Source organism: Acartia tonsa, chromosome 7, assembly GCF_053477335.1.
Source record: "Acartia tonsa isolate MP-2025a chromosome 7, ASM5347733v1, whole genome shotgun sequence".
NCBI lineage: Eukaryota > Metazoa > Arthropoda > Copepoda > Calanoida > Acartiidae > Acartia > Acartia tonsa.
Genome location: NC_137266.1, coordinates 45065620 through 45087034, shown reverse-complemented (window position 1 = coordinate 45087034; position 21415 = coordinate 45065620). Strand labels below are relative to the sequence as shown.

Below are 21415 nucleotides of genomic sequence, written 5' to 3'. Positions count from 1 at the left end.
AAAAAAATACAGAAATAAAGGAACTATTTTAAAATTAATTCCAATTATGGCCTAAAAAAGTTTGTTTTTGTACTTAAAAAATGAACAAAAATTATTTTAAATAAAAAAGGCGACATTTGGAATAACAAATATATTTCCTAATATTTCTTTTTTCCGAAAAACAGATTATTCTTTTTGTTATTTTTAACGAAAATTAATATTTTTTAGACAAATGTAATATTTTTCCCTGTACAAAAACCGGTGCTAAATCTGATTAGTTGGAAAATTAAAGCAAGTAATTTGATTGGTTGTGGTCTCCTAGCTAAACTTCTTTCTATTGGTCCATAAATAATTTCTCCCTGAGAACAGGTTGCCTCCCACTTATTCAATCAATACTCCGTCTTCTCCTCATTACTCGCTCCTCAACCTCAACCAAGTTGCCAAAATACAATTGTCTCTGTAAAAAATGTATTTATAAAGTAAATTGAAATTATTTTTTTCATATGAAATAAACGACTACGCCCCTAGCTATTCGGACTGCTTTTACCAAATCATTACTTTAAAAAAAACTTTACAATGAATGAATCCTAAATTTTTCTCTTTTTTTGTGTTGAAAAAACTAATTTTTAGCAGCCTAAAATGACAACAATCGTCTTAGTATAAATTTAATAAATATAATGAAATACTGGCGGCACTAATAGGCTGGGGGAATACCTTTGCCCATAAACTGGTGCAACTCGAATTACCATTAAATTTAAGGTTTTCCTGACAAAGAACGTGCAATCACAGGGTTAATTGTCTGATAGATGTTATTTAGACTGATATTCTCTAGTTGGCGTAAGAGTATTGCATCCTATTATAAGCTGAACAGATCTATAGTATAGATGTATATACAAACAACTACCTCTCATCCTTTTTCAAAGACCTCTTTCGTCTGCTTTTAAATTGTTTTCTGCTACTTAGATGTAATTTAAAATTTTATAATCTACTGTTATTTAACCCTTTCTCCCTCTAGTGTTTTACTCAAATATAAGCAAATTTAATCCAAACGTTTAAGCATTGTAATAAAATAGTTTTCAAATTTGGGGACGCTGTTATTATCGAGCGTGTGTGTGTATAGCCTCGCCGCATCATAACTGGCCGCCATCTTGAATTTCACCGCATTCCACTCACCGACACAAGATACACAACAAATACAAATTTTTCTTCAAACATATTAAATTATAAATAGGTAAGAGTGTTTTTATTGTTTTGTTATCGTTATTGTTGAAGTTATTATTCATATTTATAACAGTCCAGTTAAAGATATTTTCGTGTTATTGACGTAGAAATTTAGTTAAATATTCGATTAATCGTTTTAAGGTAATTTAAAATTAATTTATCGATGGTAGGCTTATTTTATGGTAAATTTAATTCATATGTTAAGATTTGATTCGCGCGACCCTTAATTTAAGGGGTGATGGTTAATTTTACATTGTCGGTTTAATTTTACATTGTCGGTTTAATTTTACATTGTCGGTTTAATTTGTTCCCCTACCAGCAAAGGGGTTTTTATAATGTATTGGTTTCAGCATATGTAATTAAAACTGTAAAATTTCTAATTCACAACATGGCTGGATTGTTCTTCCACTGTTCATTTGATCTTAGAGAATGAATTAAGATCTTATATATATTATTCCTTACTATTAAAGAACAGTTGTATCTCATAAATAACAATGGTTTGAACTATATGTGGTATTTTTACATGTTATTATTTCGAAAATAATAATAGTATGCAAGGTTAATATTTAGTAAAATTCTTTTCGATGTAGTCGGGTTTATTTTATAGATCAGAAATAAGTATACCGATTAATTAAATCAATTTATCGCCAGTTGAGTCTTACACGCGAAGATTGTCCTAAAATCACGGATATATATCATATATTTATTAGGATGGTTCAATTATTAACCCAAACATTTGTTAGGTACTGTATTCTTACATGCTTTTGCGCCCCCAGTATATAGGGGTTTTGTATTCGTTTTAGAGAAGGGCTGATAAATTTTATAAAAGCATCTTTAAAAGTATTAAATGTAATTATGAAATCCCCGAGCGTACTTATGCGAAGCTTTCCTGAAAAGGAAAGCTCAATCGATTCAGAGTTTATTACTGTTAAAAGTTGCAGACAAAAACCTTGAATCCTTACAGAACTGGATGATTACATAGTATTTTACTAAAGAGCACCTGTTTCACATTATGAAGGATCACTTCTATAGCGAATAAAGATTCCTTAAGTTGATTACGAGAAATTATGCTGAGGTGAAGAAATCACCTCCGTTATAGATCTTAGCCCATTAATCTTTTAAATGTTTGTGTACAAATCTACAAATGGGTTGTAAGTAGCTATCAAAATATTAATTGAACTTTTAATAAGACAACTTTATCGCACAGAAATGGGTTAAAACATAAAATCCCATGTAAGTAGGTACAGTCAAACTTATGATAATGATACCTATTTTATATGTTCAAGGTTTATTAGATTTAAATTCATATTTGGTTTTAAACACAACGCTTAACGATGAAATTTTTGTCGTTTATGTTTGATAATAGTGTTTTGATAAATGGTATTGATTACAACAAAATTATATCATAAAAGGTTTTACATGGTTATTCTTATGATGTTTATTAAATGGTTTATCTAAATTGGACTGGTAAAAATATGTTTACATACTAAACCTTACAAAATTATTCCTTATCTCAGAAAAAATGGTTCAATTATAACAACACAACAAGCTAACATGCTTTAAATTTAATTTTGATACAATTTATGGTTTGTCTGAGGAATTATTATGTATTGTTTACAGTTATTTAATTTATTATGTTGAAAATCTATGAAAATAACCTAAAATCTTTCTTTAAAGAAAGATGAGGGGTGGTAGTAAGTCACCTGCTCTATTTTTAACAACTTCAAATACTCACAACGGTTGCCACAATAAATATCATACTAAATATTTTTAAAAAGGCCACAAAAGTCCGTTAAAACAAAGATTTTGATCTTTTTACATCTATTGTGCAACCAATAATCCTAAGTAGCGCTTACAACACAACTGATACAAGTTAATGTTTTAATCAGGGTTTCGGATCCGGATCCGCAAGGATCCGCATATTTTGAGTCCAAGGATCCGGATCCGGATCCGCAAAAAAAATGCGGATCCGGATCCGGATCCTTAGACTCCAAAAAATGCGGAAAAAATGGAAAAATCTACCTAAATTTATATAAAATCTCAGACATTCTCTTGATGAGAGCCAATCTTTAAGGTTTAGGTTCAGACTTGAAAATTAAAAGTATTTTTGACTTCGAATTGAAGAATAAATTTTTTTGAAAAATTTGGTGATTTTATTTTTATTGTCAAAGATCCGGATCCGGATCCGCACTGACCAAATTTTGAGGATCCGGATCCGGATCCGCATAAAATCAATGCGGATTCGAAACCCTGGTTTTAATGAAGGGGGGTGGGGGGGTTAATGCAACCATCTCGTAAACAATGTGTAAATGGCACTTAGAATTCAAATTTCGATCTGAAATTTTGCATGAGTAATCCTTGGTAGGTCTATTTTCCACAAAATCAAACTAAAAGTTTAAAAAGTAACGGCTGATTGTTTTTTTGGGGGGGCTATTTTAAGGGCAAATCTGTCATAAATTACGTTGGAATCCACTTTTTGAATAAATTTTTGCTTTAAATTATGTGAAATGATGCAAAAAATGATTACATTTCTAGAACTTGCAACTACCGACTAGAACCGTTTGAAAACTTTTTAGATTATGTGGAGGTAGGTTTTGTGATGAATTTGCCTTGAAAATAGCCGTTACTTTTCCAACTTTTTGTTCGATTTAGGGAAAATAGATCTACCAAGGATTACTCGTGCAAAATTTCAGAGAAATTTGAATTCCAGGTGCCATTTACACATTGATTACTAGATGGTTGCATTACCCCCCCCCCCCCCCCCTAATTCTTTCAAATTGAATTGAAGGGATAGCCAAATGAATGAAAGTACTTTATTACTGCAAACTTGAAACCAAACTATTAACCTTCAGATTTAATTATTTTTTTATATTTATAAATAAAATCTACTTTCAAATTTTGGCTATCCCCTTTCTCTCATTTTAAATCAGTTCTTGCTTCTTAAGATGTCCTAAAAGCTACTTAGGGTTTTCTACAATTAGAATCTTTTTTTGAAATCGAGCAGTTGACTTACAAAATTATTACCTATCTATTGATTATGTATTTGTTAATGATTAATCATGTTCGACACAAATGGTAAGATTTAAAGTTATGTATTGTTAAATATTATAAAGATATCGTTTCCAGAAAAGATTCTTATTGTATACCACACCAGAGTATTTGAAATTGTTGAAAAAACCTATTCATTTCAGCAAAGCTACTCTATACAAAATTCTGATACTACTTTAAATATTTTTAACCTGTACTTGGTTTTTATGCTTTGGTATTTTAGTAAGAAAGATATTTCATTTAAATATAAAGGTTTCTTAATTTTATGGATTATTATAAAGAGGTGGAGAAGAATTGGTGTAAGGTTCGAACATACAACATTGTTTTTCGTTTGCTAGGAGCATAACATGGGAGATTACGGCGGCGATGGTGGCGGCGGATATGCCGGTTACACCGCCTATGATGCAAGTGCTGCTTATGGCGGATATCAGGGAGGTGGGGGTGGTGGTGGTGGAGGAGGCGGCGGTGGAGGTGGTGGATATGGCGGAGGGGGACGTGATGGAGGCGGTGGTGGTTATGGTGGTGGCCGCGGAGGTGGAGGAGGCGGTTATGGTGGTGGCCGTGGAGGGGGTGGTGGCGGCGGAGGATACGGCGGTGGCCGCGACAGAGATGGAGGCGGAGGTGGTGGTTATGGAGGAGGTCGCGGTGGTGGCGGCGGCGGATATGGTGGCGGTAGAGACCGTGATGGAGGTGGTGGCGGTGGATACGGAGGTGGTAGAGGCGGCGGAGGAGGATATGGTGACCGCGGCAGCAGCGGTGGATATGGAGACCGTAGCAGCGGTGGTGGTGGATATGGAGACCGAGGTGGTAGCGGTGGAGGAGGCCGTGACGGCGGCGGTCAACAAGAACGCGTTCAATCCACAGACACAATCTTTGTCCAGGGTATCCCTAAAGATTCTACTGAAGATGATATTGCACAATTTTTTGGCTCTATTGGAGTCATCAAGATGGACAAAAGAGCAAACAAGCCCAAGATCTTTATCTACACCGACAGACAAACTGGAGCTCCCAAGGGTGAGTGCACAGTTACCTATGATGATGGTAATGCAGCTACCAGTGCTGTTCAGTGGTTTGATGGCAACAACATGAACGGCAGTCAGTTGAAGGTTTCCATGGCAACAGTCAGGGCCAACTTTGGTGAAAACCGCGGTAGGGGAGGCGGTGGCCGCGGCGGCGGCGGATTTGGAGGTAGAGGCGGTGGAGGTCGTGGAGGTGGCGACCGAGGAGGAGACAGAGGATATGGGGACAGACGCGGAGGAGGTGGTAGGGATGATCGTGGAGGAGATAGAGGTTTTGGCGGCCGTGACCGCGGAGGTGGTCGTGACCGTGATGGTCAACAAGGTGGCGCTGGGCCTGGCAACGGCCGTCCTGGCGACTGGGCCTGTCCTGATCCTGGCTGCAGCAACACAAACTTTGCCTGGAGAGATTCGTGCAACCGTTGTCAGACACCTAAGCCTGGAGGAGGCGGCGGTGGTGGTGGAGGTGGATTTGGAAGCCGCGGCGGTGGTGGCCCAATGAGAGGAGGTCGCGGTGGCGGCGGAGGATTTGGTGACAGACGTGGTGGTGGCGGCGGCGGTGGTGGTTATGACCGCAGAGGTGGTGGGGATCGCGGTGGTGATCGCCACAGGCCCTACTAGAACTTTTAAATAAAGAACATTAAAGTGAATATTTTTATTAATTTACAAGTATTAACTTTAACAAACTCTTGTACTGATAAATCATTGACTTTATGGTCTTTTTTTATTTGAAACAACTACCTGATTAATTTTCATTATCTACCTTTGACCACTCGTTCTGTTTATCCAGTGATATTCTTCACAATATAAAATAAATCTTGTGTATAATGCCAACGTAGCTACCCCTCATATTATATCCCGTTATTAATGTTGTGCTCAACAATAACATACTTATGTTTTTTTTTTGGTTTAACCTCGCAATACATTTGTACATGTTTGAGGAAATAAAATAAAAATAAGTGGAATAATTTGGTTATTATTATTTGTGTATGGTTATTATTGAATCTTATCTGGAAACGCTAAATTTATATTACTTATTTCAATATGGTTTAATATATTTTTTTTTTAAACTAGAACATGATTAATCATCATTAGTGCTTATGATTTGCAAAAGCCCAAATCTAAAAAGATCATTTACAGGCAAACCCCCCAACACACACACACAAACATGAGCTTTAGAGGACGTGGCGGTGGGGGCGGCGGTTTCCGTCCTCGTGGCGGCGGAGGTGGTGGAAGGGGTGGCTTTAGAAAGTCTGGCCCCGACGAGCCCCGCGTTTCGTCTGAAGTGCAGATTTTTGTGGAAGGATTGCCGCTGAATGCCAAAATTCCTGAATTGGTGCAGTATTTCTCAAGTGTTGGTCAGATTAAGACTGACAGAGAAACTAAAAAGCCCCGGGTCTGGCTGTATCATGACAAAACTACTGGACAGGTATAACTTTATACATGACATTTGTAATTGCTGGGGGTCTAATCTAAGCATTTATTATGAAATTCTTTGTTTAATTTTCATGGGTGGAAAAGTTAGAGGCAAAGTATGTCTTGGGTAACTTGTATTAAGCTGTTGTCCCATTTTATGATTTTACAATAAGAAATCTTTGTCTATTCTGTTATATTAAATGTCCGTCTTGCAATTTAGGAAATATATTTTGAGATTAGATTTTCCAAGTACTTATCCCCAGGAAGGGAGGGGACAATGGGCTATTTATTTCACCTGTCCCTAAAGTTTTATGATAAACGTTTTATTATTCGTGGCTTAAAAAATTTGGTTACTTTAATTGAATTTTGATAAATTGTTTCATTAAGTCAATATGCTTCTACCAATAATTGTAGTCTTAAGAAAGGTTGATTTTTTATATCATTTGGGAGGTACATAAATTATTAGGCTCTTGACTTATCCCTGTCCTTGTGTTTAGCCCACTGGAGAATGTACCATAACCTACTGTGATGGAGATGCTCAGTCCATGGCCCTCCAGACTTACAACAATCAAATGTATCAAGGCCACCCTATCCGAGTAACTCCCAGCATTGTCAAGCCGCACATGGCCAAGCCACCCCCAAAACCGGCTGGTGGACGTGGTCGCGGCGGCGGTAGGGGCCGTGGTGGATTTGGAGGAGGCAGAGGAGGTGGTGGAAGAGGTCGGGGAGGCGGTGGTGGAAGGGACGGCGGAAGAGATCGGTTTGGTGGCGGTGGGGATAGACGCAGTGGAGGTGGAGATCGATTTGGAGGTGGTGGCGGTAGAAACGGAGGTGGAGGCGGTGGTTATGGTGGCGGCGGTGGAGGATATGGTGGCGGAGGTGGGGGATATGGCGGTGGAGGCGGCGGCTATGGTGGTGGAGGTGGCGGCTATGGTGGTGATGGTGGCTATGGCGGTGGTCAGGGTGGTTATGGCGGAGGCCAAGGTGGCTATGGAGGCCTCGGTGGTGGATATGGTGGAGGTGGCTACGGCGGTGGTGATGGAGGCTATGGCGGTGGTCAGGGTGGCTATGGAGGTGGCCAAGGCGGTTACGGAGGCGGCGGTGGAGGATATGGAGGCGGTGGCGGCTATGGCGGTGGTAAAGATAACAGTTCCAGTTATGGCGGAAACCGCCACAGACCCTATTAAGCTTATACACTCTAAATCAAGCATTCTTGTTACAAACTGCCTCATTTTTCCTGTTTTTTTTAGACATGTTGAAGATTATGAAAATCTTTTAGTAGATAGAGGTTTCCACAAGCTTACTTGAAAATTTTCATAATTTTATAACAGTCTTGTGTGTTTTTTGTATCATGTTCTAGAACACAATCGTGACCTATTATTACATTAATAAGAAATTATTGTTCTCAATATTGTATCTTGTAAATAAAATAAACTTGGCGTTTCCAGATAAATAACTTTTGTTTGATTCATAAGGAGATATTGTGTACCCAGTAGATTTTAAATTGAATACTTAGCACCTTGAAAGATTTTTTTAAATTTTGGCTGGTGGTAAAGCCTGAAGCTGACTTATTATTGTTGATTGTTAGTAGTTCAGCTACTTTAGAAAAACTCGAATCGTTCATAATTGATTGGTTATTTTAAAGACATCAATATATGCTTTTAAGCTAGAAGGTATTAAAAAACATGGTTAACGTAATGATTAATATATCCAATCTGAACATAATAGTTACTCTTATATTAAGTTTTATCTGTTTGTCCTAAAATTATGGGGATGTATAGATGTGTCCATTGTTAAATTTTGGAATATTAGTTGAAAAATTAAGATTATAGACTAGAAACTGATCTATAATCTGATCGAAATCGCCCTATTAATGGTTATTTTCAACTTGGGTTTTTTAAATATTATTTTATACTACTCGAAAAACATTTTGTAGAACATCGTGCTAAATTTTTGCGTAGGTACATATATTTATACACAGGTACATATCTTTAAAAATATGTAATGATCATTACTGTTAACTGAAACGAGCACAACATATACAAAAATATCAAGGTTAAATGGGTTACAAAACCCTAAGGTTGGAACGGCTATATTTATATTGAAATATGTTTTTTTTTAATGGTTATTGATTACTATTTGGTTTTTAAAGCTTCTTAAAAGCTATGGTCTTACAGTAGCAATGTGCTATTAATCTCAATTTATGGAAGTCTTATTTGATATGAAATTTATAAAACAGTTGTTCTTCATTAAAAGGTTTCTAAATTCCACATTATTTTTTTACTAACACCTTTTTCGAAATACTGCACTAACCTAAATCTGGTTTTAAAAGTTTAAATTTGGTATTTAATAGTCTTAACAAAGATATATTCACAAATGAATAGGTATTATAAAATAAAGCCTTAATAATAAGCCAAAAAACGGTGCAACGAGAAAAGAAGAGCTTTATTAAGAAGGTTTCAACACAACATTCACATTATTTAGAGGTTACGTGTTTTCATAATTGTTGTTTTTATTGAATTTATAAAAAAAAATATGGTTTTACAATTACATACTCAGAAAAAATCCGCGAATTATTGAAAGGGTTCGAGAATTATTATACAAATCTGCGAAAATCTGGTTACATATTGATCATGTTTGTCTTATGTTATTGGGACTTTAACTATGGTACTCGCGAATTTTACATCTACTTTACGATATGATATAAGGATCTAACTGGTTTAATTTCTTGAAATGTTAAAAAATTTGGTATAATGCATTTTTTGTTCTTATAAAATCATTTAGGTATAAACATTTGAAGTCTTATTTTTTATATTTTTCAAACTCTATTGACATTAAATCAAAAAGTGAAATTTTTCTTTCAGCTTTTTCCCTAGTCAATTTAAGATTTCTTATTGTTTATATTTAAATGATGATTATTTTAAGTATAAAGAAATGAAAGATTTAATTATTTAGGGATGGAGAGAAAAGCTGGCAGAGCCATTGCTATGGGGACCCTTGCTCCTACCCAACCTTATTTGCCTGGATGATGGATGAGATCAGCAATTGAATGGTAAGACAAATACTTGATTATGATGAGGAGAGTGGGGCTTGTTTTTGTTTGCCAGGAAAGATACCAATTTAAATCAGGGGTGTATATTCTGCACAAGATTTTTTTTTCCCCGGCTAAATTTTTTTTTATTTCCCCCCCCCCCCCCCCCCCCTAGTTTTTTCTCACCAAGAAGGGGGGGAAATGGAAAAATATTTTAAGAACTCTTTATTTTATTTATTTTATCCCTCCTAACATACATTTTTTTAGTTTTTTTCGCCAAGTAGGGGGGGGGGGGGGATTAAAAAATGGAAAAAATTTCTTAATTTTTACATTTTTTTCCCCTCCAATCACTTATTTTTTATTCCCCCCCCCCCCCTAGCCGGGGATCCCATGTAGAATATACACCCCTGATTTAAATGCAGGGATCTAAAGGGATAATACAATGGCCGATTAACTGATGTCTATCCCATATGATGACATACAAAATAACCCCTTCTGTAGATTGCAATTAGTGGTTGAAACGTTTGGACATTCAACTTAATTAACCAACAAATCAAAATTCTATTATAGTCCCCAAGGTTATTAAGCCAACGAATAAGTTCCGTAAAGATAAAACTTAAAAGGATTAGTGTAATAAACAGTTTAATGGCGTTTTTAGCTTTCTAATCTTAATTTGTATTAATGCTACTTTGATATAACACGTGACATAATGCAATACCGATCTACAGACAAACCAATACAAAGGGAAAGCCGAAAAATAGCCCAAAACCACACCAAGACTTTATTTTACAGATGTAATACCATTTAACCATTCTGGGACCTATATGAAGCTTTTTTATAAGAATCCGAAATGTTAATTATATAGGACACCAATGGACCCTTGAAGAGATTCCTTCCTTGGACTGATGACCAAGATACCTGGAAGCCCAAACTTTTCCAGCGGGATTCTGGATTGCCAACTTTTGGATGTAGGGATCTTATTTGAAGGTAAGCAAGCATCTATATTTTTTGTTAGAGATCGAATTCGCCGTGTTTGAACCATTTCTCAGCCATACTGAAATATCAGCATCATTTTCTAGACACTTTTCAGCGAATGTTAAAATAAAAATCTTAAAATATAGTATACCAGTTATGTAAGCCCTTAAATCTTAAAATTTTCATTTTAATACAGCGGTGTATATTCTGCAAATTTGACCTGGCTGAAGGGGGGGGGGGGTAAAAAAAATATGTGGTTGAGGAGGAAAAATGTAAAAAAATTAAGTGGACTGAAAGCATTTATTTTCTATTTTTCTCTCCTCTTTGGTGAAAAAACTAAAAAAATATGTGGAAGGGGGCATAATATGAATATGAAAAAAAATAAGAGGGGTAAAAAAAATATAAAAAATTACAGCAGGGGAAAAATATTCTTGTGCATAATATACACCCCTGTTTTAATATTGGCGGAAAGCTGTCTATAACACGATGCGATAAATAAGCAATATGAGGTAGTTGGCATGGGTTTTACACATTACATTATTAAAGTATTTTTTTTGTTGGATAGGGAGTTTTTCTATAATCTCCAGATGGAAGGAGTCTGAAGCCACCTAAAAATAGCTTAAATCCTTCCCTGCACAAATTTAAAACATTACCAAATATCTGTCTCGTGTCTCATCTTAGAATTCGTTCGTGGGGGGGGGGGGGTGAAAAAAAACTTAACACCTCCCCCCCCCCCCCACTTATTGAACAGTCAAGGTTCATATCGAGTGTTTCCTTATTTTTTTTTTAAATCTGTTAATAATAATAGTTCTTTTTATTTAGATATGAAATCTGGCGATGTCTCCAACTGATGTTCTGTGCCATTCCAGCCAAGAAAATTGATGTTCTGAGTGTTTTCCTACCTTCTATGACGATATTAACCTAAAACTATTCAAAATACTTACTTTTTTCAATTTAAGCTTTTTTTTGTGTAATTGAAAATTTTTCAATTATTTTTTTTGTATTCTCCTGTTTAAAAATAATAAAATGAGAAATCCTTAAAAATATTTATTAATTAAACTTTGTTAATTGTAATTCTATTTTCAGATTAAACTAATAAATGTTGCTTGCTTAAGCATAAAAAAGCGGCAAAATAATAACACTAGAATTTTAATATTTTCACTAGATTTAGACTCGGCTAAGTGGATTTAGTCTCGAGGCTCCTTAGTGGATATCTAGTGGAATTCACTCGGTGATTTCTAGTGGACTATTTGGTGATCTAGTGGCTAGTAACTAGTGGACTAAGTGGTGATCTAGTGGCTACTTGGTGAAACTCTTGTGGCTATTTACTCTAGTGGCCTATTCGGTGATCTAGTGGAAAACACTCGGTGATCTTTTTAGTGGCCTTGCTCTAGTGGACTTGAGACTCTCTGAAAACATTTAAATAATTTTTATTGATAGTTAAGGTTTAAAACTAAAAATTACGATGCCACGTTACGACTATAAGGTGTACATTGGCAATCTGCCTGACGACGTAAGCGAGCGCGAAGTTGATAAGCTTCTTAAAAGCTACGGCCGCTTCGATAACATTGTCCTTAAGGGTAATTATGCGTTTGTTGAGTTTGAAGATTCCAGAGATGCTGAAGATTGCGTCAAAGATTTGGACGGAGCCAGAGAATTTGGCAACAGGCTGAGACTCGAACATGCTAAAGACTCCAAGTTGAGCAGCCGCAGGCGGTCACCGCCCAGAAGACGTGGCAATCCTCCCGGCCGCAAAACCGGCTATCGTGTCATAGTCGAGAACATGTCAACGAAAACCTCCTGGCAGGATTTGAAGGATTTTATGCGTCAGTGTGGCGAGATCACCTACACTAACGCGCATCATCAACGCCCTGGTGAGGGTATTGTTGAGTTTGGCTCCAAGGACGACATGGACTATGCTCTGGATAAACTGGATGACGCCGAGTTGGATGGCAAACGTATCCGGCTGATTGAGGAGAAGCGCCGCAGCCCATCGCGTTCCAGGTCCCGTTCTCGTAGGCGCAGGTCACGCACTCGCTCCAAGTCAAGATCCAAGTCTCGCAGCCGTTCAAGAAGCTAAACTGGCAGTCAGATGAAATTATTATAATTTAGGGACTTAAGCTGGGTTTCTTTTAAACAAACTAAGATTATTCTCTAAATTAGACGGAGTCAATTGCAGATATTTTAATTTTAATTTTAATTTTCTCTTTAAAATGGCTTCAAGAAGAATTAATCGTCTTATTTTGATCTAATGATTGTTTTTGTATTTAAGAAACTTGGTCAAATTTTCTGCAATATTATTTAATAATTTAAAAAAATATTTTTTGTATATACGGGCATTGAATTAAATTCATAACAAGATATGAAAATTTCATTGAATTTTTATTTTCAAAATTAATCCAAAATAATTTTTTTCATCGTAAGATTTTACAATTTGTTCTTCTCAAAATATGATATGAATAAAAATTTTTTTTTGGCAAATTGATGAAAATAAATTGTTATTTGACATGATCTAACGCATATTATGATATCAGATTTAATCACAAATAAATGTTTTGTTATAAATTGATTTATTAATATTTCAATAATAATTTTTGTGACTTTTTGTGGATTTATACTTGAAAAATGTGGGAAATCTGTTGTTCTGGTCTAGAAGGAGAGTGTCTGTAGTCTGGACTCAATCTAGGGATTTCACTGTATTGTTTTCTTAAGAAACCTTTGAAACTTGAGGACCAACTTTGTGGACAGTATTTTATGGATGTCATTGTCCAGTGGAACTATTAAAAATGTGAACAGCTGTCTCTATGTTCTGGAAAAATATATAGAATGTAAGGTTACTATGACGGAAATAATGACAATTTAGGTTGTAAACATGGGACTCAATTATTGGTAAGTTCGTTCATCCAGTAGGAGGGGATGAGATGGAGTATCATTATTTTAGCCCGATGCGAGTATCTCTTCATTCAAAAAAAAATTTTTGTTATACAAAATCCAAGTTATAATTTGTCATTGTTCTAAAATTACTATGAACGGTGGACTTGCGTAACACCTAGCACTTTAAGTGCGCGACTTTAACAGTAACTCAGAACTACGAGCGAGTAATGTGGTGACTCGTCACACGACATACCAGCAATTTTTTTTTGGGTGCTACTCCCTTAGTTTTATAGATAATTTGGTAAAATCTTTTGGGTTGTGTCACTAATTACCTTAAGTTAGGCAATTTGTAATCATTTGAGACCATGTTACTTTTTTCCAAAAAATTTCCCCTTATAACCAACCCTGCGGGGGGACTTTTTTTTTCAAATTCCCGTTAATAAAGGTATATCTCAAATTCATTGGTTCTCCTCTGCTTTTGAAGATATTGGAACCAAATCTTATTAGGGTGTCAATAATTACCCAAAGTTTTGATATTTTAAAAAAGTGGCGTTGGGACCGCCGTTCACCGCCGCCAAAATTTTTTTTATTGGATTTCTCGCTGAATTAGGCATTTTGGAATTATTTGAGACCATGTTATTTTTTCCAAAAATGTTATCCCCTTATAACCAACCCTGCGGTTTTTTTTTAAATTTCCGTTAATTTAGGTATATCTCAAATTCAGTGCTTCTCCTCTGCTTTTGAAGATATTAGAACCAAATCTTATAAGGATGTCACTAAAGTTTTGATATTTAAAAAAAACGGCGGCGGGACCGCCGCCACCGCCAAAAATTTTTCGCCGAATCAGGCGATTTGTAATCATTTGAGACAGTGTTGTTTTTTTGTCGGCGGGAGCGGCGGTCCCGCCGCCGTGTTTTTAAAGATACCAAAATTTAAGGTAATTAGTGACACAACCCAAAAGATTTTACCCAATTATCTCCAAAACTAAGGGAGTAGCACCCGAAACAAAATTGCTGGTATGTCGTGTGACGAGTCACCACATCCCCCCTCCCCCCCCCCCCTTTTATGTGAAAATAAACCGATCGATCTGATTTTTGTATTACTGATTCCTAGTACAACAAGGTTCAATTATGTTTCAAGCGAAGCATCTCTAAAATCAAGTCCTAAAAATGAAAGTATGCCTTTTAACAGTATTCTGTATTTAAGAAGTTTTTCAATAAAACGTATAATTTTTTTAAAACGTTTATATTTTGCCGTCCAGTTAATATGCTTCTGTCCTACTGTTTCAGAGATTCGCTTTTAAATATATTGTCAACCTTGGTTTTTTTTTTACAATTTTTAGTTTTGGCTAAATGGCTAGTGGGCCTAGACGGGCGAGGGGAATATAAAAATTTTCAAATTAAAAAAAATCCTATGGGGATTTTACCAAAATTTCTTCAATTCAGAGGCAAGGTTTCGTGAATTTACCTTAATAATGAAATCTAACATTTTATTTTTTTAACACTAAATTATGTACTATAAACAATGATTTTCTACAATTAGTGTTTGTACGCAAATGGACAGGTCTGTTTTTGGTTTTCTATCTCACCATTAAATCTTACGAAGATTCCTGTAGCGATAATCGTTTTAACATATTTTTTTGATAGGTACTGCCATTTAAAATGTTATGTTAATAAATTGATGTAAAAAGTCTAGACGACTAATTCCTATATTGGTAACGTTTGGAATTCATTTAAAAGCTTAAACATTGTTGTACAATCGTTCTTGTTATATTAGCACGAGGTTGTATGTATATAGAATTTGAAATGTCTTCTACATGAATTATATATGTTTATAGAAAAATGAAAATTAAGTTGTTTTATTTTGCTGTGTAAATCTGCTCAGCTGGTATTGAAGGTAATGTTTTAATAATAGAATAGGGTTGGCAATCCGAATCCGGAATCCGTTTTTTAATAGCGGATACGGATTCTTAATTGGTAGTCTAAAATTAGAGTCTTGAGTTTTTTCTTTTTTTACCTCCCCTTTTTTGAAGACAAAGATTATCATCATTATATATAATATCTTTTAAAATCTGGTTCAATTCTCGGAAGTGAATTATAGAGAACACCAAGAACATTAATTTTTAAGACATATGTAGCACTTAATTTTTTGAAAATTTTTATTGAAAGCCTTTAAAAATATGGCTAGAATCCGGAATCCGCCAAAGATAAGAATCCAGAATCCGCCATTTTTTAAAACGGATTCTTGTAAGAATCCGGTCCAAAAATTTGACGGATTGCCATCCCTAATCATTAGACAAGAAGATAATGTATAGAAATCTCAAAATATGATTTTTTTGGCGTTGGCGGCTCCACTTGGTAGCTGCCGGCAGCTGGCAGTCAGTAGCTCAACGGCAGCCGATTTTAATGAAGACATTTTTTTATACTATCCGGCCCAACTCTAGACTTATTTATGTATCATCAACGAAATCGTCGAATGTGCTATTCAACCAGGCGTGGATTCTTAAAAAAAAAATAGGCTAGCTACTTGCTAGTGAGACAAAAAAAAATTTGTGACAAATCCCCCAAAAATCAAACAAAATATTAAGATAATTACCCTTTTGTGATTTTATTTAATTTTTGTAGATTTGTTATGCGATTTTGGAGGATTTTTCACAAAATTAATTTTGCTTTACTAACAAGTAGCGAGCCTAATTTATTTTTAGAATCCTCTTCAGATTTAATCCTTAATTGGTGTGAAGATTTATTCACAGCGTTATGAAATAATTTCCTTGTTAAGCTGAAAAGAACAGTAGAGCTGACAATTTCTCAGAACAAGAAAGTCAAGTGGAATCTTTAACTGGTCAAGCAAAGCACATCTTTCTTCTGGATGTTTCTACGTGGCCAAGGCATAACCGGATGATCTTGGATTAGTACTGAGTGATTAACAACCCTCTATTTTACGTAGTTTTAAGTAGTCGATGACAGATTGGTGGAACTGAGAGCGAAAGAATTTGTGGAGAAGTAAAAACCAGAAATTATGGCCCGGGAAAATTTACGAAGAGATACATAAGTTTAACAAAGTTATGTAATTCATTGCTCATCAAGTTGGAAGGTTCTTGTTCTTTCTAATACATACACAGCTCAGGGGTGAAATAATGCTTTAGTTTGAAACAAATTCACGTTGTTAGCAGCTGTAGCCAACAAATAATTGAATTCAACATAAAAATGTAAAGCTTCCGAAATTTTAATCTTTTTGGGGGGGAGGGGGCCTTTGTAGTTATGACGACCTTTTTTATATGCCCCGTCAATATTGTATATTGCTTATTCATGCTTTGTATGATTTTTATAAAATATTTTAAACAAACTCGACATAACATAGACTAAGACTTTGAAAATAGGTTAGGTATAATTTGGATGCTACCCAGATTTTCATGTTCTCTATTAAAATAGAATCTCAAAGCGGGCTAAAATAACATTGCCCCACATTCACCCCCTTTACCCTTTACCCTATTCCTTCACCTCCTTCTAGATGATAAAACTGACCAATAAGTATTCCATGTTAGCAACCTTAATTGACGACCATTTCCTCTGTCATAATATCCACGTAAATTCTAAATCCACTCGTCTTAAATTTTTTTTTATTTGACATCAGTTTGATTTTAGGATAACATTTGATTACAATCCCCTCCAAAGGAGGGGGGGGGGGCGTAATGACATAAGCTCTTAAACCGTGAGCAAAATGGTCTAAATATTGAGCTAGACCCTTCAAACTTGGTATATAAGCCTAGTCCTATAGGTATTACATCTAAATGGCAAAAAAATCCAAAAATTTTTATTGAATAGCACATTCGACGATTTCGTTGATGATAACATAAATAAGTCTAGAGTTGGGCCGGATAGTATAAAAAAATTTCTTCATTAAAATCGGCTGCCGTTGATCTACTGACTGCCAGCTGCCGGCAGCTACCAAGTGGAGCCGCCAACGCCAAAAAAATTCATATTTTGAGATTTCTATACATTATCTTCTTGTCTATCTACATTATTTAAGATGATTTAGCAAGTCGGGGACCGACCCCAGGGGGCTAGGTGGGTGGCCCGCAGGGGTTAAGTTCATTTTTCCCAATATATTTGTTGTGATACATTAAATTATAGGTTTTTTAGGTCAAGGAACTCAAATTCAGAGCTAAAATAAGCATTAGACTAATCTGAAGCTAGCCCCAGCATTTAATGCATTTAACCCCTGCGGGCCACCAAACTAGCCCGCTGGGGCTAGCTTCAGATTAGTCTAATGCTTATTTTAGCTCTGAATTTGAGTTCCTTGACCTAAAAAACCTATAATTTAATGTATCACAACAAATATATTGGGAAAAATGAACTTAACCCCTGCGGGCCACCCACCTAGCCCCCTGGGGTCGGTCCCCGACTTGCTGAATCATCTTAAATAATGTCCATATGAATAGATACAGTGTATTTAAGTTAAAACCCTAAGAAAAAACAATTTAAGGCAAGTTTCCACATCAAAATAGACCAAAAAAAGCCTAAAAACCCCATTTCCGCAGGGTTTTTCTTACCTAACCTAACCTAAAAATAAAAATTTTAATAATGTCCATATGAATAGATACAGTGTATTTAAATTAAAACCCTAAGAAAAAACAATTTGGCAAGTTTCCACATCAAAATAGACCAAAAAAGCTTAAAAACCCCATTTCCGCAGGGTTTTTCTTACCTAACCTAACCTAAAAATAAAAAATTTTGGATTTTTTTGCCATTTAGATGTAATACCTATAGGACTAAGCTTATATACCAAGTTTGAAGGGTCTAGCTCAATATTTAGACCATTTTGCTCACGGTTTAAGAGCTTATGTCATTACGCCCCCCCCCCCCCCCTTTACGTAGAAAATGAGAACTGCAAATAATTGGGCATATACTCACTACTACCACATTTTGGGCTGGAAGCTAAAATTTCAAGACTGTCCAGACTGGACAATTTCAAATCGTTCCATCGAATTGATTACTAATAAAATACATTAATATGATATTTAAGAAGTTTTAGACATATTTTCTTTACTCTGTATGGATATGTTAGTGTATGAATTTTAAGTTAGATTTTTCTAACATTTAAGACAAAGCGTATGTGTCGTTTTATATCTTAATTTTATTGAAATTTGAAATTGCCTTAATAGCATGCTGCTAACTGATGTATTACATGTTTGTTTAAATATTTTATACCAGTAAATGTTGGTTTCCTCAGTTTTCCACCAGGATTTTAGAAAAACAGAAGGTAACCCGAATTTTTTGAGAGATTCCGACTTGCTGCAGTCTTTTTTTTTTTTTTTTGGTGCTGAAGACGTACATAATCATGAGATAATTCGACTTTTCAGAAACTATGTCAGCTTCTCAAAAAGAAGAATCTAACCCTAGTATTGGGAGAGATTTGAAGCCTGTTGGGAATAAAATGTTCCTTAATAAAGAAGCAGGGGTGTATATTTTGCCAAGATTTTTATCCCCTGCTGCAAAATACCTACTTTATTTCTTTTCACCCCTCTAGTTTTTTCCCAAAAAAAATGGAAAAATGTTTTCCGTACTCCTCATATAATTCAATTTTTTAATCCCTTTCACATATTTTTCTAGTTTTATTGCCAAAAGGGGGGAAAATATGGAAAACATTTTTTCATTTCTCAATATTTTTTCCCCTCCCAACACATTTTTTATTCTCCCCCCCCCCTTCCCTTTAGCAGGGAATCCCAAGCAGAATATATAACCCTGTCAAGAAGTTAAGAATAATAAGGGTGCGACTCCCAACGGTGATGATGCTAACAAAATTCATTTTGCTGATTCAACAACAGATGAACAAACAACATCAGGCTAGAGTCAAAAGTATATTTCTTGGATGTTACACAATATTTTCATGTTCTCTAATAAAGTGAATCTCGCAGCTGACTAAAATAACAATACCTACCATTAACACCATTCAATCCCCTTCTTCTGAATGACCAATAAATGCTAAAGGAAAACTTTTAAATCTGCAAAAAGATTTCGCTAAACTTCAATTCATGTGTGTCGATATAAACCTGAAATTTATCAAACAAAACTGGGGCCATCTCAATTATAACATATGAAGGTGTAGCAAGTAATCTTCCCAAGTCAAAATTGTCAAATTGCATACATAAATAATAGGGTTTGGCCGGATACGGATATCTGGCTGATTTATAATGCCGGACATCTGGTTATTCAGCCGGATGTCCATATGTTAAAATTGAGATGGTCCCCATAATGTTTGGTAAGTTTCATGTTTATATCGACACACTAGAAATGAAATTTTGTAATAGTTATTTCTCGCATTATTATAAACGGCTTTCCGCGGATATAGAATGTACAATTATGAGATTAAAGCTAGGTAGTTTTTTTTAGCCCCGAGGTGCCAAAGGCACGGGCTAAAAAAACTGGTTTTAATCTTATGATTGTACATTTTTATATTCGTAGAAAGCTGGTTATAATACGATGCTAGACATAGTTTTTTCGTATGGATGAGAACCGGTTCCTATCCACCGGATTCGAATGAATACGAGAAAAATGGTTAAAATTGAGATGGTACAAAAGCTTTCAAAACAGGTTTTCTTGCTGATTTTAAAAACCTTGCAGTGCTTGCACCATTACCAATTTTTGCATTACAGAACAAAATATTTTGCATGGCTCATTTTTTGCATTAATCAACCATAATTTGTCTGGTGCCAAATTTAAAAAAAAATTTCTGAGACTGGACACTCTTTTATTCATCCATTTTTATCACCTGAATATCCTCCTCAAGAATATCCTGATGACTCTTTAGGAGCGCATCAACGCGAGTTGATAATCATTGAAGCAGAAGATTATAACATCTGCATAGACAAGGTACAAATTGGGGGCTGTGATTCAGCAATTTAATTCCATTCGAAATTGTTGAAAATTTGATAGTGTGTGGTTCGCCACTTGGCACAAGACATGTTTTGTTCTGTAACTAAAGGGAAGTGACTAATGCCTTTTTGATAGGGGCATATAGTTTTCACTTTTTCTACCAATCCAAATGAATTCTAGTGCTTGCTCATCATTCGTATGTTCCTTTTTATTAATTATATGGTCATTTTAGAGAGAAAGGTTGCTGTACATTAATACTAGCGGCTTCGCCCCTAGCCTCTAGGGGCTTTGCCCCAAGAGGTTTAATCAACCTATTTTTGTGTTATTTAGATTTAAAAAGAAAAAAAAAATTTGGGGGGGGGGTTTCATTTTATGGGAGGTTTGGGGGTGTCCCACCCCCCAAGAAAATAGCTTAAAACCATCCCAGGACCAGTAGGTATATTCCCTGAAGAGTAGAGCCCAACATACATTTTACACGATGGTACAGTAACATTTTTAAAAGGCATCAGTTTTTATGAAAAACTATTTTTGTTTTTATTTCAAAAAGGTATCAGTTTTCATGGAAAATAGTCTTGTTTATATTAGGCGCTGCTGATGCGTAAGTCTCCGGCCATTTGCAAGATTCTGTCAGATGTAGATACGAATTACAAGACTATAGGAATAGATTTAGAGAAAAACTTGTACAAGTTTATGAGGATTATTGTCTTTTTGTTCAATAAAATCAACTAGTTTAATTTATAGGAATCTGTTTACCTATAGTGCCTAGAAAAAAATTGCGTCAATCTCAATCCAAAGCTGCGTCAAAACTGAAAGATCATAGTTTTTAGTTTCTTTGTGTCCCCTATGTGAGTAGAAATAAATGCCAGGGCCCAAAAAAGACGAAAATTTCCTATATCAGTTTCGTGTCAGTAGTTATCTGATGAGGCATATGGTTACCTTTTTCTAGTCAAGGACGTCAAAGCTTTTTTGAGTTTGCAATA

General features: G+C 35.5%; 2 protein-coding genes across 2 annotated transcripts; both read left to right on the top strand.

Moving 5' to 3' along the window:
• Positions 1 to 1061: 1061 nt before the first annotated feature.
• On the top strand, positions 1062 to 8136 carry caz (FUS RNA binding protein cabeza). Its single transcript, XM_080166414.1, has 3 exons — positions 1062 to 1210; positions 4587 to 5862; positions 7377 to 8136. The coding sequence occupies exons 2-3, from the start codon at positions 4596 to 4598 to the stop codon at positions 7865 to 7867; spliced, it is 1758 nt and encodes a 585-aa protein (XP_080022540.1). The 5' UTR covers positions 1062 to 1210; positions 4587 to 4595; the 3' UTR covers positions 7868 to 8136.
• A 4015-nt stretch (positions 8137 to 12151) lies between these two features.
• Positions 12152 to 12766, top strand: LOC145324570 (serine/arginine-rich splicing factor 6-like). The gene has a single exon (XM_080167152.1). It carries the CDS (start codon positions 12152 to 12154, stop codon positions 12764 to 12766), a length of 615 nt encoding a protein of 204 aa, XP_080023278.1.
• Positions 12767 to 21415: the final 8649 nt, after the last annotated feature.